This window comes from Denticeps clupeoides, chromosome 12 (assembly GCF_900700375.1).
Source record: "Denticeps clupeoides chromosome 12, fDenClu1.1, whole genome shotgun sequence".
In the NCBI taxonomy this organism is placed as follows: Eukaryota; Metazoa; Chordata; class Actinopteri; order Clupeiformes; family Denticipitidae; genus Denticeps; species Denticeps clupeoides.
Genome location: NC_041718.1, coordinates 4,440,692 through 4,464,877, shown reverse-complemented (window position 1 = coordinate 4,464,877; position 24,186 = coordinate 4,440,692). Strand labels below are relative to the sequence as shown.

The 24,186-nt window shown below is 40.6% G+C and overlaps 2 protein-coding genes and 1 long non-coding RNA gene across 5 annotated transcripts in view; 2 read left to right on the top strand and 1 right to left on the bottom strand.

The window, feature by feature from the left end:
* The first annotated feature begins 561 nt into the window (after nucleotides 1-561).
* On the top strand, nucleotides 562-2,341 carry LOC114801132 (alpha-(1,3)-fucosyltransferase 9-like). Its single transcript, XM_028999121.1, has 2 exons — nucleotides 562-613; nucleotides 1,619-2,341. Exon 2 carries the CDS (start codon nucleotides 1,626-1,628, stop codon nucleotides 2,328-2,330), a length of 705 nt encoding a protein of 234 aa, XP_028854954.1. The 5' UTR covers nucleotides 562-613; nucleotides 1,619-1,625; the 3' UTR covers nucleotides 2,331-2,341.
* A 3,522-nt stretch (nucleotides 2,342-5,863) lies between these two features.
* On the bottom strand, nucleotides 5,864-9,068 carry LOC114801184 (uncharacterized). Its single transcript, XR_003751465.1, has 3 exons — nucleotides 8,855-9,068; nucleotides 7,902-7,958; nucleotides 5,864-6,348 (listed from the first exon to the last, which is right to left on the bottom strand). It is a non-coding gene; the product is annotated as an uncharacterized LOC114801184 (long non-coding RNA).
* A 1,995-nt stretch (nucleotides 9,069-11,063) lies between these two features.
* The window catches only part of stab1 (stabilin 1), a 36,112-nt gene continuing 22,989 nt past the window's right edge, over nucleotides 11,064-24,186 (top strand). The window contains exons 1-18 of one of the 3 annotated variants that reach the window (XM_028998465.1): nucleotides 11,064-11,397; nucleotides 11,584-11,720; nucleotides 11,907-12,022; nucleotides 13,463-13,548; nucleotides 13,856-13,925; nucleotides 14,060-14,155; nucleotides 14,404-14,514; nucleotides 19,216-19,403; nucleotides 19,789-19,919; nucleotides 21,008-21,135; nucleotides 21,642-21,718; nucleotides 21,813-21,932; nucleotides 22,011-22,145; nucleotides 22,949-23,020; nucleotides 23,113-23,226; nucleotides 23,403-23,456; nucleotides 23,771-23,851; nucleotides 23,968-24,126. In XM_028998465.1, the coding sequence (XP_028854298.1) occupies nucleotides 11,347-11,397; nucleotides 11,584-11,720; nucleotides 11,907-12,022; nucleotides 13,463-13,548; nucleotides 13,856-13,925; nucleotides 14,060-14,155; nucleotides 14,404-14,514; nucleotides 19,216-19,403; nucleotides 19,789-19,919; nucleotides 21,008-21,135; nucleotides 21,642-21,718; nucleotides 21,813-21,932; nucleotides 22,011-22,145; nucleotides 22,949-23,020; nucleotides 23,113-23,226; nucleotides 23,403-23,456; nucleotides 23,771-23,851; nucleotides 23,968-24,126 (1,926 nt within the window). In that variant the 5' untranslated portion in view covers nucleotides 11,064-11,346. The remainder of the gene's footprint in view (nucleotides 11,398-11,583; nucleotides 11,721-11,906; nucleotides 12,023-13,462; nucleotides 13,549-13,855; nucleotides 13,926-14,059; nucleotides 14,156-14,403; nucleotides 14,515-19,215; nucleotides 19,404-19,788; nucleotides 19,920-21,007; nucleotides 21,136-21,641; nucleotides 21,719-21,812; nucleotides 21,933-22,010; nucleotides 22,146-22,948; nucleotides 23,021-23,112; nucleotides 23,227-23,402; nucleotides 23,457-23,770; nucleotides 23,852-23,967; nucleotides 24,127-24,186) is intronic. The other 2 variants (XM_028998464.1, XM_028998466.1) reach the window with 2 other exon arrangements.

Sequence of the window (24,186 nt, the reverse complement as noted above, 5' to 3'; positions counted from 1 at the left end):
ATGTGGGTGGATTCACTTGCTGCCCTTTGAATCCTAAACCATATGAGGCCTATCTGCAGTACATACAAAATGATTTGAAATATAAATGGTTTGTTGCAAATTATTTTCAAAGTATTAAATAAGTGCTTTAGCTTATACAATGTATGTTAACAGGACAAGGCCACAGCCTGTTAAAGGCATATTTGTGATAATGATTGACTACAGATTTGTGGCTTCTCGGGTTCAGAATATAATGTTTCGTTTGGTCAGCGATCAGGACAATGGGAAAGTCCAAAAAACATAGTAAATAGCTTGAAAAAGAACTTGCACGTGAACTGAAATTTTGTTCAGTCAGTTCTAACTTAATCAGCAGCTAACTTAATGTCATAGGAATGATGTTTCCCTCAAATGGATTGTTCAGAATGAGACAATGAATGCCTCTTGCCATTTAGCATTAGGAAAGTTATTTAGCTTGCAGGGTCCCTGCCTTTAGTCATTTCAAATTTCCATATCTCGTGACCCGTGAGGCTTGTTTGACCACATAACTGCAGCTTGTTATAAAGCTGTCATTCTGGTGAAAACGTTCATTGATGAACCTTGGCTGCTCCTCAAATTGTTTTTTGACACATTACAGGTAAGTTGGTGTAAGGGAATTTTAATTTATGTTATCCTTTATTCATTTATATCCATCTAACCAGTTGATACTTTTCTGTTAGCTTTTATTCATTTCAATTAACTGATGTCCTTTATACAACTATATCTAACTATATTTCTTTAACCAGCATACAGCCAGATGTTTAATCATTTCCATATATTAGTGTCACATTAATGATATGTTTCCGGCAGAACTTATGAGGATTTCTGAAGGTCGCTTGTAGATAAAACTGAACTGGCTGGCAAACACTAATACCTTGAAGAAATGCTGACACATGTCGGAAAGTTCTCTCTCTGTACGAAAACTGCCTTCTAATATCTACTGAATAAAAGGAACAGACAATCCTGTACTGCTGTGCTGACTTGTCTCATAGTACAAGAATAAATGCTTTCTCAACTCTGGTCCAATGAGTCAAAAAAAATTGTATTAAATACGATTAGACAAATCATTATTAGACAGAATTTTTAAAGATATTCAACTGGTTAACACACTTGCCTATGAACCTTTTCAAACCCCACTTATACTACCATTGTGTCCTTGAGCAGTGACATTTAACCCTGAGTGTCTCCAGGGGGACTGTCCCTGTAACTACTGACATTTACATTTACAGCATTTATCAGACGCCCTTATCCAGAGCGACTTACAATCAGTAGTTACAGGGACATAGGTGAGTGTGTTACCCCTAGGCTACTAACACCCTTACTGGCTGTACGTCGCTCTGGAAAATGGTGTCTGAAAAATGGCATCTGAAAAATGCCGTAAATGTACATTTAAAATGCTGTATTTTGAAAGCAAATTGTTTTATCATGTTGCAATCAATTCTTATATAAACAATAAATAGCTGTCATATTTCACTTGTACATTGAATGACTTAATGATGCCATATTAAAGCAAACAGCAGGCACTAATGTTGTTATTGTAATTATTTTATTAATTCATAACTCCAAATACAATTTGATTATCTTGTACTCTCTTTTTCAAAAGGTAAATCATGTCATTGTCAAGCATCTCGAGACAACTATGGCTACTTCTGATCGCCATTTCCGTGATAGTGACTATATTCATCACCCAAAACCCTTCATTTTTTACATCCCTGTCACACTGTATCACCAACAAAGACAAGAATGAAGGATATCTCAAAACAACTGGGCCAGATACCATAATTCTGCTGTGGTTTCCACCGTTTGGTAAACGCTCCCTTTCTTTCACTTGTGATGCCCTGTACAACATTCAGGGGTGTCAAATAACTATGGACAGAAATCTGTACAGTAAAGCAAACGGTGTAATGTTTCATCACAGAGATATGCAAAAAAATCTCTCAGGGATGCCAAATATGCCACGTCCTGCACACCAAAAATGGATTTGGTGGAATCATGAGTCACCAAGCCATTCATTAAAAATAGCAGCTCTGAACAACCTCTTCAATCTGACAGCAAATTATCGCCGGGATGCGGACATTTTCATGCCTTATGGAAAGCTCCTTCAAGTGGACAATCAAGGTGAAGACTTTGAGATTCCTAAGAAGGATAAACTGGTCTGTTGGATTGTAAGCAACTGGAGAAATAGATACAGAAGGTACAGCGTCTACAACGAGCTGAAACAACACATCCAAATCGACATGTATGGACGCCACGTCGGGAAGCGTGTAAGCAGTGCCGGGCGCCTGTCATGGCTGCCCACTGTTCACTCAGGGTGATGGGTTAAATGCAGAGGACAAATTTCACTGTGTGCACCGTGTGCTGTGCTGCTGTGTATCACATGTGACAATCACTTCACTTATTATTATATTAAATGATCTGGGTATTTTGATGAACTGTAGGTACTGTATGTTTACAGGTTTCTCCAGAGTTCATAAATATGCATTAGCATGTCCATGTAGTTTTTCTTTTTTTAAGTTGATAATAGATTACAGTCCATTGTACACAAAAAGACTCTTCTTCTGCTTATATCGACAGCTCCCGTTACGGGTCTCCACAGTGGATCAGCCGGTCTGGTTGTGCACACAATTGACCTGGCAATAGTTTTATGCTGGATGCCCTTCCTGACCCAACCCTCCCCATTTACCCGGGCTGGGGACCAACACACATGTGTCCCCAATGACAAACAAAGTTTGTTGTTTACAATAGACCATGAAGGGGAATACGGTGTTATCATAGACTACAATCAGCCCTGTTCATTTACAACTTTTCACTCTGATTGGGAAACTTTGGTTGTATTATCTTCATTATACAGGTGGTAGTATCCTAGTGGGTAAGACACTCGCCTGTGAACCAGAAGACCCGGGTTCAAATCCCACTTACTACCATTGTGTCCCTGAGCAAGACACTTAACCTTAAGTTGCTCCAGGGGGGGACTGTCCCTGTAAATACTGATTGTAAGTCGCTCTGGATAAGGGCGTCTGATAAATGCTGTAAATGTAAATTATCATCATAACAATACATTGGTTTTGTATGGTACTTTTTTAAATACCCAGACACTTTACAATTCCATATTTACAGATCACAAAATACATGGAGGGAAGACATACAGATGCCATGAGGTAAAACATATAGATACATTATACAAGAGTGGATAAAGGAGGTGTCAGCAGCAGTCACTCAGGTTTTGAGGGTGGTGTCAGTGGGTGGAGTGGGTATGTTTTGGACATGTTTCAATTTACATAATCGACACTGGAGTTAATGAGGGCATGGATGAGTCTTTAGGTTGTGGTGAAGCACAGAGGGGGCAGAGGTGAAAAAGGTTGTTTTATCGATGTGACACACAGGTGGTATAAAGGAAAAGGTGGGGTCAAATATGATTCAAAGTTTGCGGGTGGCTTTGGAGGAAGTGACGAGCCATCCGTAGTAAATAAGGTGTTCTAGATGCAATGTCTGAGGAGTCTGGACCAATGATGAGTATTTCAGATTTATTGCAATTGAGTTGAAGGAACTTCTCTTACATCCATAATTTAATGTCACTGAAGCAAGCTGTGTGGCTGGAGTGGGTGGTGGATGTGATGGTGTCATCAGCATCTCAGAGCAATTGGAGTCAGTGTTGGCAAAAGATCTGTCCAGGAGCAAATATGTATTGAATGAATTTCTGATTTGAAGCACTAACTTCAGAGGTGGACTCGCTGGTGTTTTTGGTTGGTATGACCATCCTTTTTCTGAAATGCTTTGTAACTTTTTTAGTAGTATTCCAAAAAGATTGGTTAACTTACCATTTGGTAAATCATAACCTGGGTTGAGTATGTCGGCTCCAAGACACCTGAGAAGAGTAATTTTAGTCAACCTCCTATTGGTTACTCAGAGTTAATGCCCATGCACGGTGCATACACTAAGACCATTTCAATGGATCGCCAATTTTACAAGCCAAAATGGAAAATCAAAGTGGAAAAAAAGAGAGTGGCATACTTCACAGAGGTGGAGTTGGAGCATATGAAGAATACAAGCGAATAATAAAATGAAAAAAATAATACGGCTGAATTGGCTGTCTTGGCAAAAGATAACAAACAGAGTAAATACATGAGTGTCTTAAATTGCAAATTTGATATCGCCTCCACTTTTGTTATATTGCGAATGAATTAAACACCCCTTCCGCATCCTTTTGTGACACCCCTGGGCCATGGGGAGTAATGCCCAGGCACCCGATTAGGGAGTCCTTGGCACCAATTGGGCTTAATGGATTGGGACTCCCATAAAACCGGAATGCAGCCAGTGGACCACGGCTGCAACATTCTAGTGGAGTCTGTTACGTACTTTATGTATGTTTTTCAGTTCCTGGCAAGTTTGTTTTTGTTGGTCTCCTTTGTGTTTGTTAGTAATAACTCCCGGACGTGACAGAATGGCGCAGCTCAAACAAGGAGCACAGAACTAAAATGCAGAAGAGTGCTGGAAGACCGCCCATGGGGTCAGGCGTGATGTGCGGGACCAGACAGAGCAAGGCCATCCTTCTGACCCCACGGTGATCCCAGACACCTGGAAGTGAGGTCCGCTGTGGGTGAGGGGTTGGAGGGACAGCCAGGAGGACACGGTCAGCTGCGAGGGAGACACCACTGCACACGCGCTGGCCAGCATGGACCTCTGCAGGATCCTAGCCAACACCCAAGTGGACCGGGAGAACGCAGACCCTTCAGTGAAGACGAGGCTGACTAGGGATGCACCGATTCCGATACCGGTATCTGGTATCGGCCTCGATACCACTTTTTCTTAAGTACTCGTTAAAAGTCCCCCGATACCGGGGACTGATAGCAGATACCAGTCTGGGAAATGTCTGGTCGAGCGGCGTGTAAGGGGTTAACCACTGGCGCCGAGTCCCTTGTTTTGTTGTTAAATTATATGACTAAAGCGGTTACCTGTAAATTTAAATCATGTTTTATTAAGTACTCGGTATCAGCGAGTACTGAAATGCAAGTATCGGTGCATCCCTAAGGCTGACTGGTGGCCGTGGTGGGCCACTTACCGACCACTTCCCCACCACTTGTCTGTGAAGAGGTGAGCAGCAAGGAGGAGCAAGATGGCGACTGCGCTGCCAAGCCTGCCTCACTGGGAAGTCATCCCACCAGTTCCGGTCCTGGACGCCACAGCCCTCTGCCCAGGCGCCCCCGCCAGCTGCAGAGAATGGCCAATATCCCAGGCAGCCACCGGTACCAGCTCCAAGCACCCGCCTCCCACCATCTACAAGGGTGCGGGAGGAGCTGCCCGCTGCTGCCTTCACCCCGACCACCTGGTCTGGATAAGGGCGTCTGATAAATGCTGTAAATGTGAAATGTAAGTTTACCACTATGATTTGTTTTCCTGATATGATTTAATAAATTACAATCTCTGTTGCTTTTTGACATAATTGAGAATTTTATGGGTTGTATTTTCTTATAGATACTGATAGAGGGATTGTATTATTGGACCCCATGGAAAGAACGAAGTCTGTCATGGTTGTTTTGTTGTCAGGTACCTTTAGTTGCATTTAGTACATAGCTGGAGATTTGCCTACAGATGAAGGTCCTTCAACCTCAATGCACAATCTAAGCAGTGTAAGAATTTGTGTGCGGTTGTCCAAATTTCAATTTTATTGTCTGACGGAATCTCATTTATTAAATTATTTTGCCTTCCTAGCTGCCAGCAAAGGAGATGTATAAGGTCCATCTTCATAAACAAATAAGAAAAAGTGACATGGAGATGGACATTATACAGCTTCAAATGGAGTAGAAAATGCTATGCATTAAAAAAGCAATACTAGAAATGTAATTACTGGAGCATCACGTTAAGGTGAGATCTCGTGTGAATATTAATCTGTTGCATGATAGAAGTGTTGTGTACATAGAGCAATGTAATAAAAAACATATTTTATTTATTTTTGCTTTCATTGTTTGTCAGGAAATAAAGAAATGAACTGCACAGCAGACCAGCGCCAGCAATTTAATAAAAGCAATTTTGTCAAATCCTGTCTCTCAAAGATCTTCCATCTCTGGTGTGTGCAAAAGTCTGTAGGAGTTCCTCTGGGCCATCTTCTTCAATACAAGGAGGTTGGCTCTCTCCTCTTATAGTGGCAATGTTGTGAAGCACAACACAAACTACTCAGTGCTGTGAGGGTCTCCTGTATATGGTGGGAGATGTTGTCCAGCAGGGATGACTGTTTAGCCACTCACCACCTCCACTGGGTCAGGGGGCATCCTAGAACAGAGCTGGCCCTCCAGATCAGCCTGTTCAGTCTCTTTCTGTCCCCAGCGGAGATGCTACCTGCCCAGCAGACCACACGAAAACAGATGGATGAGGCTACCATGTAGTCATAAAAGGTCTTCAGACCTGAGCCACCACAGCAAGTACAGGCAAATATATTAAGGACATCAGGCTGTTACCTGCACATTGATACTATGAATAGGTCTCCTATTAACATAGTCTCCCTCATTTATTGAAGCAGCCTTAATAGGAAACCCAGAAATAAAAAGTCATGTGTGTAAGTGTGCAGGATGAATACATGTATGCAGTGGGTTGCAAAAGTATTCGGCCCCCTTGAACCTTTTTCAGATTGTCACATTCCAGCCACACGTGAAAGACCAATACAATGTAGTATACACTTGAGAAAATCATACATGATTCCAAACATTTTTTACAAATAAATAACTGAAAAGTGGGGTGTGCGTATTTATTCAGCCCCTTGAGTCAATACTTTGTAGAACCACCTTTTGCTGCAATTACAGCTGCCAGTCTTTTAGGGTATGTCTCTACCAGCTTTGCACATCTAGAGACTGGAATTATTGCCCATTCTTCTTTGCAAAACAGCTCAGTCAGATTAGATGGACAGCATTTGTGAACAGCAGTTTTCAGATCCTGCCACAGATTCTCGATTGGATTTAGATCTGGACTTTGACTGGGCCATTCCATTGTTGCCCTGCCTTTATGTTTAGGGTCATTGTCCTGCTGGAAGGTGAACCTCCGCCCCAGTCTCAAGTCTTTTGCAGACTCCAAGAAGGTTATCCCTGACCTGTCTGGTGTGTTCTTTGGATATTGTTTTGTTGCTCCCAATATTCTCTTAAACAACCTCTGAGGCCGTCACAGAGCAGCTGTATTTGTACTGACATTAGATTACACACAGGTGCACTCTATTTAGTCATTAGCACTTATCAGGCATTGTCTATGGGTTACTGACTGCACTCAGACCAAAGGGGGCTGAATAAATATGCACACCCCACTTTTCAGTTATTTATTTGTAAAAAATTTTGGAATCATGTATGATTTCCGTTCCACTTCTCAAGTGTACACCACTTTGTATTGGTCTTTCACGTGGAATTCCAATAAAATAAATTAATGTTTGTGGCTGTAATGTGACCAAATGTGGAAAAGTTCAAGGGGGTCGAATACTTTTGCAAACCACTGTAGATATAAATAGTGTGACTTCATATTAAATATGAGTGATAGATATTACTACAGAAAAACCAAGTGCTGTACGTAGAATCATTAGGAAATGAAAAGACATCAATACGCGGCCTTATAACTCTCCCAGCGAAAAAGGGCATGCCATACTCAGTAACCTTCTGAAACAAACTGACCCTGGAAAATAACTTGCTACCGAGCAGGTTATCTTCAGAGAGTAAGTTGCTATGGTTACATACATGCCCAGAAAGTCACCGCTGTTTTTGGAACCAAAAATTGAGCTTCACTAACTGACCATTAAACGGGGAATGTCACTCAACCTGCTGTCTGGAATACCCCCCAGATGGAACTTGATACTCCCCTTCCAAAAGGTTAAAGTTGTGGCTGCCCTGGTCATGCCTCAGTTCACCGGTCCTCACCTTTTGTCCCGCCCTCAGCTCTGTCTGCCTTCACCTGTATCCTAGGTATGACGGCCCCTGCAACACCACAGTGTATTGAAGGACTGACTTTAGAGCAGTAGTTGGATTGGAGCAGTAGTAATGTGTTACATTTACTTGAGTAGCACACACACACACACACATATATATAATACTTTTAAGATTAGGTTTACAACGCAATACTTTTTACTTTTGCTTAAGTGCATTTATAAATAAGAAACAGAATAAGATTCCGGCAGTAGATCTAACACATGACTACGGTTCACCATCCAGACACATGACCGCACACAAACTGGGGCAGCAGAGCGGCATAAACTCCTCACGCATCAGACGGGGAATGAAAAATAGCAGAAGTGCTAAAACCACAGGTTACAGAAAGAATACCAAGTCAAAGACTTTCATACAAACCCTTTGAACATTTGTAAGCAATTTGTTAAATGGTGCCATAAACTAAGTAGCATTGCTATTTATTTCATATCAGTGCTAACACAAATTTACATTACATTTACATTTAAGGCATTTATCAGACGCCCTTATCCAGAGCGACTTACAATCAGTATTTACAGGGACAGTCCCCCCCGGAGCAATTTAGGGTTAAGTATCTTACTCAGGGACACAATGGTAGTAAGCGGGATTTGAACCTGGGTCTTCTGGTTCATAGGCGAGTGTGTTACCCACTAGGCTACTACCACCCACAAATAATTTGCATATGTGCTATAGCTGGTACGCTCAGAATTAGTCCATTAACTACTACAAATTGTACTTTATTAATACTTTATTAATACATATTATTAATAATGTATTGTACTTATTAATATTATTAGGACATACTAGAAGCAGCACATTTTTTCTGTCTGAATAAATTGAAATCAAACAATCAAACAGTTTCTCAGTACTCGAGTAGTTTTATCACTAAATACTTTTGTAATAAATACCTGAATTGCTTCCTTTTTGGGATCCTTTGGCCTTCTTCACTTTTTCTGATGGATCATATTTAAGTCTGGCCTGGGTGTGGCTAGTGAAATGAAACTCAGGTTTCCAAAATGGTGACTAACTACAGATAATTCACGATTCTAGTCCAGACTCAGGCCCCTTCAGAGTGCAAGTCACCTGAGCCTCCAGCTAAAGAACCCCAGCCTGCTGACTGCTTTAAATAGTGTACTCTCCTACAATTATTTATCATTTCTATATCAGAAGTCACATTCTCAGCTTTTCTTTTTTTAACTGCCCACTCCAACCATATTTTGACCGGTGAATGTCTCCCCCTGGAGTTCAGTGAGAGCGACAACGTCCAATGAACTAGAAAAGGGCTGGCTTTAGTGTATTGGACTAATTCTAACACTTCCACTAATGCTGTGACTTGTGTATGTCACAATCAAATTCAGATACAGAGCAAAATGAAAGCACCATCACCCCTAGTTTTCCTGTTTGACAACATCCACCTTGCGTCAATCTAATTCTACTGGCAACAGAAAAAAAAATGCTAATAAATGTCTCATCTTAAAATCTGCTGATACGTTTTATTTTAAAGTGTCCACTTTGTCCATTTTTTATTTGTAAATATAAAGAGACACACGGTTAGATTTGAAGCTTAATGAGAATGATACTCATTACATGTTTGACACAGGACATTGTGAGAGAAAAGGTTTAATGCTGGAGAATTCCCTTGAGACCCTGGAACAAACCAGGCTCAGTGGAAAAACAGGAAGAGATAAGGTCACAGTCAGCAGTGCCTCACATTTGTCCCTTCGTCGTTCAGCAAAAAGAGTTTCCTGTCTAAACCCACCTTTTCATAAACATTTAAAATTTGGTCTGGAACAGTCTAGACAAAACCATGTATTATTTTATTATAAAATGAATGAATGCAACACTGTGCTGTGGAGAGCTGTGGTCTGCAGCAGCCTGTTATCCAGAAGAGGCAGAATTTACTAGTGAGAATCCAGTAATCTTTACAGCACTAAAAGGTCACCCTAGGAAAAGTGCAATTACAGCAAACCCTGACCTGAGATCAGCCACAGTGTAGTGTAACACACAGTGTACACACACCCCCTGGTGTGTATGGATTGGAACAGCATGCTTGATGTAGCTTTGGAGCTGGTGAACGTGAACTGTTGACTTCTGAAGGTTCGCTGTCGTATATAAGACCCTTTAAGTTGTGAGGTGGTGCCTCAGTAACCTTTTCTTCTGTGTTGAGGCATATTGTCCTGTTGAAAGAGGTCACTACCATCAGATTACTGTTCCAGCAGCGGGTGTCTAAGTAACATGTATATGGACGCCGCGGTCCAATGTCCAGAGCATAACAAGTTTGCTTTCTTCCCACAGAGGTTCCAGCTGCCATCGCTTCCCCATTGATCAGGTAAACAGGTCATTTTTGCCCAATTTTTTACGTAATAATTATAAGATAATTATTAGTAGTGATACTAATAGCAAAATTGGTGTATAAAAACGGAATGTTCACATTGCAGTTTCACCCATACAATGACTGTGCTGGAAATCCGAGAAAAGGGGAAAGGGGGGAAAGATGCCATCAAGCGCTCGGACTGACATCCTGTTAGCTTTCAAATGCCAAAAACGAAACCTTTTACTACGGTACCCAACATTCCCTGCCATTCAAATGTGCTGGCTTAGCACCCTGAGACACAAAGATAAGTGACCCCGCCACCCCATGTCAGGAAGTATAACTTTCCTTCAACACCTTTGGCCAGTACTGCTGGGAGGAACACAATGGAAGGAAGATGGTTGTACTGATGAGACAGCGGAGTTCCACAGCAGACACGGGGTCACAGCAGGTTGAAATCATTCCTTTTTATTCCCTGCATCCATGAAACTGGGTGCATTTAAGGCTTTTTTTCTGGGCACTTTTGCAAAATTTTAAATTGAACGAGGAGCGGATTTTTTGAGAATGTCCAGCATACCAGCATACCAATTTTTAGACTTTGACAAGGGACAATGGCCTCGTTGAAAAATAATAATAAATAAATCAGCCCTTGAAAGAGCCGGTGTCCCTAAACAACAGCCACAAAAAGAAATGGACCATTTGTGGCTTGATGGTTTGTTTTCTCTCAAATTATGCTGAATCTGAAAATCTAGTCAGCTGACAAACAGGATATCCGCCCAATGATGGAGACGGTTCAAAGGAGGAAATCCGTAGATTTTCCTGTCAGGAAAAGACATTTTCCTCAAGCTCATGTTTGTCTCCTGGCTCTCGTGTGGCAACGTCGAAGGGCTCCACACCGGTGAGTTTGAAAGAGGACGGGCCGGGTGGTTCCAATCGAGCAAAATAGGATGAAAACGTAGGAGGGAGACTTTTTTGGGAACTTGGACTCTTCGGCACCTCTGGAGACCCAACGCTGCAGTCGTGAGGGAGGGTGTTGAGCCTCGATCTTATCTCCGGAGTACCAGCACCGGGTAGTCAAAGCAAACAGACATGCTTTTCCTCATTCTGGGATTAATGGTATCACATAGTTACCAGCAAGAGGTAAGCTTCTAAACTCCATTGCATTCTTACAATATGAATTATAATAGATTACAGACTAGTGCAAAGTCAGAAATTAAAGGTCTGTGCATGCATCTCCCCCATTTTACTAAACTTTGTCTTTACGATGAAGCCAAATGAACATTTGATGAGATTCGGAACGTAAATTGTTTTTTTTTTCCTTTATAGAGCACTTCAAATCGCTGCGATGAACTGCGCACCATCCAGTATACCACCCCATGCACATCATGTGCTGCAGCATCAACAGTAACTTGTGCCAGGAGTTTTAGGAGGATTACAGGAGACACTGGGATTGCAAACTGCAGGTATAATCACCTTTTTTTCAGAAACTGATTACAATTTTACTACTTCACTGAAAAAGAACTTTCCTTTTTTTCTCTTGTCTTTATTTCAGTATTATGGGCTTCTTTTTTTGCATGCCTTGCAAAGTTGCGCTTTTGTAAAGCACTTAAGGAGCATCCTGTTTCGTTTTTCTGTTTTTTTTGACACAGTTACACTGTGAGCATTGGACAGCGAGAGTTTGACCTGCCTGGCTGCACCCACACATGCGAGAAGGTTGTGAAGGAACGTCGGTGTTGCCCAAACTTCTGGGGACCTCTTTGTTTGGGTGAGTATCTTTATGATTGTGTAAGCGTTTGACAGTCATGTAGGGTATTTAAATCAATGCTGCCTGTGACATGTATAGCTGCTTTCTTAAGATGTGTCCATACAGTATTATACTAGAATATAAGATTATACATATGATGAATGATATAATAGTTTCAAAATAAATGCCTGTTCACAATTGATCAGGCCTTACACAACTGCATGATTAAGGAAATGCATGACGCGGTTTGTCTGTGTCAGCCTTTGTGGTACGTCTGGTCATCTGTGATCAGCAGTATCACGTTGCACGTGACATGAAAAAAAGAAATTGAAACCGAACCAATTCTCCATCTTTTCAATTTCTCTTCTGCAATGTTTGCAAAGATTTGCTATCAAAGTATATGCATATTTACATATACTTTGATAGCAAATCGTGGGCAAAAGTTTAGAGAATGACACAAATACTTTTTTGTCAGTTGTTGCTGTGGTGTATTGAAGTATAATTACATGCATTTTATAAGTTTATGCAAAGAGTCAATATTTGCAGAGTCGGCTCTTTTTTTCAAGACCTCTGCAATTCGCCCTGACAAGCTGTCAGTCAACTTCTGGGCCAAATTCCTACATAATCAGTGCCTGGAGTTTGTCCGAATTTGTGGTTTCTTGCTTGTCCACCTGCCTCTTCAGTATTGACCACAAGGTTCTGAATTTAAATGTTCTGTTCCCCAAGCCACTTAGTTCTCACTTTGGCCTTATAACGACATTGTTCTCCACCAAACTGTTCTTGGATGGTTGGGAGAAGTTGCTGTTGGAGGATGTTTTGGTACCGTTCTTTATTCATAGGTGTGTTCTAGGGCAAAATTGTGAGTGGCCCACTCCCTTGGATGAGAAGCAGCTCCACACATGAATGGTCTCAGGATGCTTTACTGTTGGCACGAGACAGGACTGATGGTAGCGTCACCTTTTCTTCTCCGGACAAGCATTTTTCCAGATGCCCCAAAAAGGGCTTCATCAGAGAAAATGGTTTTACCCCAGTCCTCAGCAGTTCAATTCATTCCTGAGCAAGCTCTGCACCAGCGACACCCCGATCCAGCAGCTGAATCATCTTTAGGAGATGGTCCTGGCTCTTGCTGGACTTTCTTGGGCACCCTGAACCACTTGAACCTCTCTCCTTGAGGTTTTGATAATCTGATAAATATTTGATTATGTGCAATCTTAGTAGCAGCAATATGCTTGCCTGTGAAGCCCTTTTTATGCAATGCAGTGATGACCACATGTGTTTCCTGCTGGTATCCATTGCAGAGGTCTCGAAAAAATGGGCCAACACTGCAAATATTGACTCTTTGCATGAACTTGATGTAATTGTCAATAAAAGCTTATTGAAACTTATAAAAGTGTGTGTTTGTGTGTGTGCGTGTGTGTGTGTGTGTGTGTGTGTGTGTGTGTGTGTGTGGGCATTTTTCAGCTTGCCCCCGTTTTTCTGGCCGGTCATGTAACTGGCATGGTACCTGCTTGGATGGCACCGCAGGGAATGGTACATGTGTCTGTAAGGTAGGAACTTTTCAGACTGTAGTCACATTGTCTTGTACTTTGCATGAAAATGTTTTACGTATATGAGAATTGCAACATAAATCAAATGAAGAAACATGATGCTTTACATCTATTTACACTTAATAATGCATGATTACTATTTACAAAAAATAATCTAGTCGTGATTGTGATTTATTTCAACCTTGCAGCTCTAAGCTCGTGTTTTTACTGTGTGATAAGTACTACAGTTTTATAGGATATTCATGGCTTCTACTCAACCCTGAGGGGGAGTTTAAAATTCCTTCTCGTCTCCAAATTCTATGTTTAGGAGGGATTCGCAGGTTTGGCATGTGAGGAATGTACAAACAAAAAGGCTTATGGAGAACACTGCACATCAGGTACCGCTCCCCAGAACACCACCCTGTAGGCATGATTCAGACTGCTTCAGATTGTTTAGAACATGAAATCTTCTTGCTGGAAGTAAATCCATGTGAAATTTCTACGTGCTTTAACACACGTTGTCCTCATGCAGAGTGTAATTGTGTGAACGGGAAGTGTAATTCAGGGCCTGATGGTGATGGAGAGTGCTATTGTCAGCCACCTTATTCAGGTCCCAAATGTGACCAAGGTAAAACAATGTGATACGTGCTATATAAATTATACCCATTCACTGACAAGTAAAAGGTTTTTCTTGTCAGTGAATGTTTTTTTATTTTTATTTTTTATCAAAAGCACTCAACAGAAAGTGTAATAGTCTAAGTCATTTCTTGTAATTTGTTCTGAGTTTAAATACAATTCAAAGTTACAAGTTTCCAAAGAATGGATTTTTTTATATTTTACTATAATTCAGCTTTTTTTTTATGTGTGTCTGGACAGTCTCACAAACATGTTCAAAGTGCCCGGCCTACTCCTACTGTAAAGGACTGGGTGGGAGTGCTGTGTGTGAGTGCCAGCCTGGCTTTAAGAAGATTGGCCGCATCTGCACAGGTAATGGAGCCCAATTTGTCTAGATGCCTATTCTGCCTTTTTACGTTGACAGATTGTCTCTTGATTCTAGCCATTCAGTTGTCACTTCCCAAAGTACTTTTAAAAATACTGAGGACTTAGTCTTACCTAAATATTAAATAAGGGGCCTAAGTGTAATTTAATGGATGTGAAAGCTTCAGAGGTGTCAAAAGTACACACATTCTTTACTCAAGTAAAAAAACTCTAGTAAAAGTCAAAGTATTGGTGAACTTTTTAACTCCAGTTAAAGAATAAACGTATAGTATATGAAAGTATAGAGTAATTTTGCAAAAATTGCAAATAGAGAAAAATTTAGTGAAATGGATTCAAAAATCTTTCCTAAACACAAACTGGGGGAGAACCACATCACTACCAATGATGTGATATTTAAGTATGTATTTGGTCATTTCATCATTCAAAATTCTGCATCCCTCTAAGAAAGAGGTAAATAACTAAACAACCACCAGAACCGCATGTATAAAACATGGAGTGAAAATTGTATGAAAAGAAAGTCTCCACTCTCTCATTGACTCAAGGACACTTAATTACACACACACACACACTGATATGCACTCCCCCCCCCCCCCCCCCATAAGTCCGTCCACTTCGTACCCTCCGGCGGGAACTGGTGGGCCTGTGTGATGTTGAGTAGAGTCTGTGCTCATGCTGCTGAAGGTTTTTTTTTTTTTTTTCCGTTCTCACAATGTACAAGTGTACAATCTGGGGATTGTTTTTATTGTTCTCCTCCTCTATCCTAATGTAACCCACACCTGCTTTTCTGATCTTGTCCCCTATCTCCCTGACCTGTCCAGCCCCCAATGTAATACTGTGTTGTGTATACAGTCCCTGACAAAAGTCTTGTCTTTTATCTATTTTGTGGAAACACCTGCTATTAACCTGACTTTTAATTAATCAATTGGTGTTAGAAATAGCTCATATGAAAAGTTCAATCCCTACCAAATGATGTTTAATGCATTGAAATGGATTAGTTTCACTGAAAAAAGATTTATATTTTAATAAAGACAGACAGGTCAAATTTTGGCAAGACAAATGTTTTGTCACCTGTACAGAAATTGAACAAATTTATTGCAAATACAAAAATATATCAGCAAATGAAGTAGCGGTGCTCTGAGATCCAAATTTAATATCTTGTATGACTACCATGAGCTTGAAGGACCTCATCCATGCGCTCTGGCAAGGATTCATGTAATTTATTGATGAAGTCATCAGGAATAGCAAAGAAGCAGTCTTGCATGAATCCCAGAGTTCATCAGTATTCTTTGGTTTCGTCTTCCATACTTCCTCTTTCATCCTACCCCACACATGCTCAATGATGTTCATGTCTGGTGACTGGGCTGGCCAATCCTGGAGCATCTTGATCTTCTTCGCCTTGAGGAACTTTGATGTGGAGATGGAAGTATGTGATGGAGCACCATCCTGCTGCAGAATTTGGCCTCTTTCATGTTGGGAATATAAAAGGTAGCTAAGATTTCTTGGTATTTCAGACTATTGATGTTTCCTTCCACCTGCAGATCTCTCACACACCCCCATACTGGATGTACCGCCAGACCATGATTTTTTCGCCACCAAACTTCACTGTTTTCTGGGTGAATCTCAGATCCATGTGGCTCCAGTAGGTCTCCTGCAATATTTGCGGTGACTGTGGTGTAATTCAACAGAAGATTCATCTGAAAAATCCACCTTCTGCCACTTTTCCAGCATCCATCCTTTTAGCAGGCTGTGGGTCTTGGCAAATGCCACACATTTTCTTCAATTGTCTTTTGTTTAGTGCTGGCTTCTGAGCACTGATTCGACCATGGAGGCCATTAAGCCATTTCGAGGCCATTAAGCCATTTCGAGACACAGGGACTTCAGGTGACCAGGTCTCGTGGAGCTCTGCTGAAGTGAAAAATGGGCTGGACTTGGATTTTTGAGCCAAAAAAAAGGCCCTCTCGAGCAGTTGTCTTGTGGTGGTCTGACCTGGGCTTGTCAAAAACGTCTCCAGTCTCTTCAAATCTTTTTTTTATCCTCAGTACTTCATGCTGAGACACACTGAAGGTGTCTGCCACATCAGCAGTGGATCTGGTCTTCAGCCTCAACACTTTAGTCTCAGGGTGAATCTTAGACATGTTTGCAGAGGTCTAGTTGCAGTTGATGTGAAGGTCTAGTGTACTGGGGGTCTTTTTATACACACCTGACACCTAATAGATCCATTATTAGTCACAGGTGAAGTTCATATGACAAGGCGACAACACTTATGTCTTATGGACTCAATGGGCTTTACCAAGCTTTGAATATTAGAATACTTTCTGTTTCATTTGCACTGAAACATTATTACAAAAGCTGCTGGGAATAAAATGAGACATTTCTTGTAAAAAAAAAAAAATATTGATTAGAAATATATTTCAGCGGCACTTGAGGTCAATTTTTACACAAGCGACGAGACTTTTGTGAGGGACTGTATGTATGGTTGGGTCGATGGCCAGATTTTTCAGTAGTACTTATCAATCAATCAATGTGCATTGCTTCAAAAACACAAGTATGCACAACATTAACTACCACAATAAATGCTACCTGGTTTTAGATTTTCTTCTCTTACTCGATTTACCATCATCATCTTGTGCGCTTAAAAAGATTAACAATCCTGATTTGAAAATGCAGGAAGTAGAAAGTACATTTACCGAGGCTAAAATGTATTCTCAGACAAATAGCGAAGTAGTCAGGATAATAGCACAGGACCAACACGAAACTCCGGTCCAAACTCCCCTTCCGGACCGGAGCTTCGTGTTGGTCCTGTGCTATTATGTTTCCTGATTGTGTTCACCTGTGTCTGATTGTATAAAGCTGCTCTGTTCATGTCTGTTCGCTGTCGGGTTGTTGATTCTTGATGTCTCTCCTGTCCACTGTGTATTATACATGACGTGATGTCCTTCTTCCTCTCCATGTCCAGCCATTGTTCCAGATCTAGTGCCTCACCATGTCAAACCAGCAGGACAATGCTATAGATAGCAGAAAATTCTACTTAAGTACAGTAACAAAGTATTTGTACTTTGTTACTTCACCATCTCTGGAAAGCTTATATATGTTTTACCAAAGTGACTCTCCACAAATTTCTCCCAGCAACACAGATTAAAATTTTAAAATAACTTGTATCCAACATGCCAAGACCTTTTTCCAAGCATGTAATGTGAATGTTAATACACTAAGCACCCACCTTATCAGTGTGCTTCTACAGACTGTTACGAGCCAGTCTAGGGTTGCCGGTCCATAACAAAAGAAAAGACAAAGACAAAAACCTACTAAGACGAAATGGAGAAATTTAACCAGTTTTTTATTAACAAATTATTGCAAACACATTAGCAAATTCTTTTTTATTACGAAACATATTACAACAAATATCGACAAACAGGAAAACTAAGAAAACCAAACAAACACAGAAAAGCAGGCAGACACAACAAGTTGCGTCGCCTCCTAGGGGAAATGCAGGGGAAACCAGAAGTGATGCAATTGGGAAATGGTAGGGAGACGGGCGGGGTGGATGGCACGGCAAGCGCAGCCACGAAAAAGGAAACTGAGGCCCAGCAGGAACAGGTGGGCTCAATTTACATTCACCAGGCATCCTTCAAACACAACACAAAACACAGAAAAGAGACACACCACAAAAACCAGGACCTAACACAGACTGTGGAATATTGAAAACCAGTCAGTGTTTTAGGTATGTCTGTGAGACCAGACTTCTGGTGTGCAGAAAATGACAAGATTAGACTTAGGCCCCATGCACGCGAGAATGTTTTTCTCTGAATTGGATTTATCTGAAATGTTGTCATCCACACAGAGACACTGAGAATGCTGTTTTAACCTCCCTCCACACCTGTAAGTGGTGCTGTAAATCCCGGCCCGCACCAGACGTGCTCTACTTGTTCAGTGTCTAGTTCTCCACGTATTTTTAAAAGCCGGAACATGTCGATAATCCCCAGTCTTGTGTTTTCATTAGAAATGTGCACCATAGAGAGAATTTCTTCTAGTTGCCTTATGCGGGTCTGGCGCTGCTGTATGTATGACCTGTTTGGGGTTGAAGGTTGGGCTAATACTAGGGTTGCTAAATTTGTCAACCCCAAACACTTTCTTGCAGGTGCATGAGCAGAACATCTGACACCCCCTATCACCAGAAAATCCCTTCGCCACAGTACACTTTTTATTTAGATGTTCATAAACTTTTGCTGCCTTGTACAGATTCAGCTGCGTTCAGCAAGGCAACTGAAGCACTTGCGCTCCACATGGATACGTGGAAAAAAGAAATTCACTCTGGAACCCATTTTTAATAACCGTTCTGGGTCCCCTGAAACTGCGTCTCTGTGTGGACACCAGGCCAGACTGGATAGAATTTTTTTTCAACCAAAACAGCACAACTTACAGACCCACAAAATGAGCCATGACAGGGTGGTACCTTGGCCACTCGGTAGTCGAACCGACAACCTACTGATTACTAGGCCGCTTCCTTAACCGCTAGGCCACCACTGGCCCTCAAAATCACCAAGGCCCTCTGAATCTGAAATATTCTGAATCTGAACATAGTTGTGAATGATGATCAATCTTTAATGTTGAATATTTAATATTATGTAATGTCAGAATTCCCACCCTGTAGTACCACTCAAAACTGAACATACATGTTTCTTTTCACAGGCATATGCTCTCCCACCACTTGTGATGTGAACGCAGAATGCTCATATAAAGATGGGCAGTTTCATTGCAAGTGCAAAGTGGGTTATGAAGGAAATGGCAAAGTGTGCGTCACAGTCGATCCCTGTGCCAAAGACAATGGTGGCTGTCCCATCAATTCCACTGTCTGTGAATATGGAGGCCCAGGCAAGGTGAGAATTTCACTCATCAAGCGTACCTAATGTGTTGTACGTGTAAGTGGGTGTAAGAAAGTCCATGAAACAAGAACTTTTACGGTGTTGCCGGAGAGGCTGTAATTGTGCGTGGTGACACCATCTCATTTAACGAGGCTGAGAGGCCGCAGACTTCCGAAATTGGCATCGACAGAGAATTAAAAGAATCCTCAGAAGCCCTCAGTCCCAGTTGAGGAGGGCAAACACGCAGTGTTCAACCGCGGTGGAAACATTTACCAAGTAGAAATTTGAGATGCCTGTATTTTAGTATTCAATCTGTAGGCCTCAGAAGTGGTTTGTGGGTCACATCCAGTACGTAAAATGAACATTTGAAGCCAAGTCACACACTGCCTTTTCTCCGCAGGTTAAATGTGTCTGTTTGAGTGGAATGGAGAGCTCAGATGTCTCTGCAGGTTGCACCCTGAAGTCAGCCTGTACCCCAAGCACCTGTCACAGCAGTGCACGCTGTGAGACCGGCCTGGACGGGATTCCTAGGTTTGTATCACTTCAGTTGACTGATGATCAGTGAAATTGTAAACAAGATTGGAATGTGACAGAATGTTATAGCAATGCATTGAATAAAAAAAAAAAAAAACCTCAAGCATATTTGTTTTTATATGAGCCAGGGCTGACCGATTTATCAAAAATGTTAATGGAAATCGTGATTGGCATGAATGTGATTTGACAATCGCAACAACTGCGGTTATTCTTGCATCCCCTGACAGGCTGACCTGTAAGTTAATCACATTGGGATGGTGTCCCTGTGAAGCCAGTGCGAAGTATAGACCTACTGTTCAGTTTGTTAACTGAATAATGAGGAATAGTTACAAAACACATTATGGGACGGGATCGTGAGAGATGCACAGTGTTAACCAGACCTGAACTCAGCCAGTCATGCTCAGCAAACAGTATAATTTCCCTCACACTCACCAATCAATGTTGTTTCATTCAATTGTTAAGTGCACAATAAGACACACTTAGAACTACTAAGTGAAATTATTTGCAATGTAAACACACATTCTACTTCCCCTTTTACTGCAGACAAAACTAATATTTTAGCTCGTCGATAACCACCAGTGACCACTCTTATCGTGAAGCATCTCCCAGTTGTGCACAGGGGACTGTGGGAAATCAAATCGCAATCAAGATATCAGTCCGATAAATTGCAATTAGATTTTGTCTTGAAACCATCCAGCCCTTGTATGAGCCAGAATGCATTTCAGTTGTGACAATATTAATTTCAGTTATAAAATTTCATTCTGTAAACTGTGCATCCACATGCATGTATTCAGCATTCAAACATTTAGCACAACCTTGTACAGTATTATGCAGTATTTAATAATGGTTTAATGAGATTCTAAATGGTGGTGGTTTGTTGATGGGGCAGTGGTGGCCTAGCGGGTAAGTTGCAGGTTCAAATTCTGAACCGTAAGAGTTCACTGAGGTCCCCTTGATCGAGGTACCGTCCTGACACACTGCTCACCAAGGGTGATGGTTAAATGCAGAGGACACATTTTGTTGTGTCACGGTGTGCTGTGCTGCAGTGTTTCACAATGACAATCACTTCACTTTCACTTTTTCAGGTGCCTTTGTGGTCCCCAAGAAGTTAGTAATGGGCATCGTTGTTATGGCCCCATCATGGAAAGGATTCTGGAACTAGACCAAAGTGGCAATCTGAAAGGACGTCTTACCGGAGCAATCTCATTATTTGGTACAATAATTTCTATTTCGTAACCAGGATTGTGAGATATTTAACACATATTAATATTATTATTATTGTTGTTGTTGGTTTTGTTGTTGTTATTACTCACCTGTTGGCAAATGTGCCACATTTGCTCTGGTTTTGCTATAGGATATGGAGGATTTGAATGGAGTAGGCTGGTCAGATACCAACTGGGTTTTCAATTTAATACAGGGGTGTCAGCGAATAGACTAGTGCTTGATACAAATAAATAAATAAATAGTTAGCATATCTGACTAGAGGATTCAAATTTACTTTCTTGTGCCAATTAGTTCCAAATATCTACTTTCTGTACACATACAACATTTCATTGAAAAAAGATTTAAAGACTTTAGATTTAAAGACTCTTGTTATGCTGAAAGTATCCTTGATACATCACTGCAAAAAAAGACTACTGAAAAGATCTATTTGATCTTTAGCTTGGACAACAGTTTATGCAAAAAAATGTTTTCATGATTTTGATGATTTGTTTTCAGAAAGTGGGTGTGAGCTCAGTTTAAGTCAGCATGGACCTTATACAGCTCTTGTACCACTTCTGCAGACACCATTGCCTGTGAGTAAAAATATATTTTTTTTTACTCTGTATTAAATACTGTACTTAAATTCACATTCTGAATCCTTCTTTATTTGATCTTTCTTTACCTAAGGGAGTGACTGAATCCCTCTGCAAACATCACCTAATTCATGGTCAACATCTCTATAAGGATTTGGAGGGAAATGACATCTGGACAAGCAGTGGTGAAACAATAAGATTTAAAAAGAACAAGGTACTGTGTTTCACTGTTTCATCTCCATTACTTTTTTTTCATTAGAATGCTTCAGCTTTCGCCTTTACTCTTTTACAGCACTTTATTTTCATGAAAGACCCAGACACATCCTTCAACATCACCCAGAGTGATATAGCTGCATCAAATGGAATCATCCACATCATTGACAAGCCTATCACAAATCTCCCTTCTGATGCAGCAGTCGATACTCAGGTAATAAAAAGAAGTTGAATTCTGAACATGTGGGTTTTATTTGGACATTTTATACCAAAATGAAGTATGATGTTATAAATACTGACAGCTTTGCCGATTGGAATCTTTAATATTACTTGGTCTCCAAAGTTATTTCAACAGCTTTGGGCCAAATGAATGAAATTGTGCAACAACAACAACATCAATAATAATAATAATAATAATAACATGAATAATAATAAAAATTATTTATGCTTGCATATATATACAGTGCAGGCCAAAAATTTTTGGACACACCTTCTCATTCAATGTGTTTTATCTTTATCTTCATGACCATTTACATTGGTTGGAGGAGTCAAAACTATGAATGAACACATATGGAGTTATGTACTTAACAAAAATTGGAGACCTGACCTCCACAGTCACCGGACCTGAACCCAATCGATATGGTTTGGGGTGAGCTGGACCACAGAGTGAAGGCAAAGGGGCCAACAAGTGCTAAACACCTCTGGGAACTGTTGGAAAACCATTTCAGGTGACGACCTCTTGAAGCTCATCGAGAGAATGCCAAGAGTGTAAAAAAGCAGTAATCAGATCAAAGGGTGGCTATTTGGAAGAAACTAGAATATAAAACATGTTTTCAGTTATTTCACCTTTTTTTGTTAAGTACATAACTCCACATGTGTTCATTCATTGTTTTGATGCCATCAGTGAGAATCTACCAATGTAAATGTTCATGAAAATAAAAAAAACACACTGAATGAGAATTCATGATAGACCTATAAAATATTTTTTGTTGACCAAAGTATTTTCTTCTTGTATAGTACTCTAGCCAAACCATTGGAGATATATTGAGTAAGGATGCAAGATTCAACCGTTTTCTGTCGCTTGTTGATGTAAGCATTTTCAAACCCATGGGACACACACAATAAATAAAAGAAATACAATCATGTATCAAAATTAACACACACCACCATTTCCCCGTCAGAACTGTGGTGCACCCATGCCACTGAGAGGTGCAGGGCCTTTAACAGTTTTTGTTCCCACAAACAAAGCTGTGGACCGTTTCCGAGATGGCAGTGTCCTCTATATGCTGACTGATGTGAGTGCTTCATGTATTTTTATATTTTCACTTAATTATGAGGCTTTAAATGCATCTGGGTTCAGTGGTTCTTCAGTCGGCATGTAGAGTCATTGTGCATGTTGAATTGATTACAGTCAGTGTTAAATCATTGTGAGAACTTTTTGTTGCTGGTTATTAATTTTTTTTTCCTCAAGGCCAGGCACAAACTTCAAGAACTTCTAAAACACCACATGTTCTCTGAGGCAATGGTAAGTGCATTGAACTAGTTCGTTTTATAAAAGTAGAGCATGTTGCTTGGCAACCAGTGTAAAATCACTGTAGTGCACAGCTTCTTCCAGTTCTCAGCTTTTGATAGACCTGTATGATAACACTTAAATTGAAGTCAACATGTGGTTTTAGCTTATAATTCAACAATGTTTGATATTTTAATTGGTAAATGATGTCCTAAAAAGTTACAACTGAAACCATATTATGCTTCATGATACTGCATAGCTCAATACGTATTTATGTATTTATTTATACATTTACTGCATCATAACTCTGAAAGCAAATTTCCCTTTAGCTTACTGTGGATCAGATTGCCAGCATGTCTGAAATTACTACCATGGCCAAACAAGTAATAAGAATCAACATTACAAGTGATGTAAGTCTTTCCTATTCATCATTCCATAAGCTCAATAATGGCCACATTTGTAGAACCTCAATGTTTATTTATTTATATGAATGTATGAACAAATGATTTCTGTTTTTTTTTTACAGGGAAGAATTTTCTTGGGTGAACAGGGAGCACCCCTCGAGGTTAAAGACATAATAGCATCCAATGGTATCATCCATCTGATTGATGGTATTCTCATCCCACCATCGATTGTCCCCATATTACCTCATCGATGTGATTTACATGAAAGCACGATTATTCAAGTAAGTTTTAAGAGCTGGATTCTTGTGAGAATATTGCATCGAGTGCAAAATAAACTTTTT

Excerpts from the sequence above, each read along its gene's own strand:
- LOC114801132 (XM_028999121.1), top strand. The coding sequence starts at position 1,626 with ATGTCATTGTCAAGCATCTCGAGACAACTATGGCTACTTCTGATCGCC.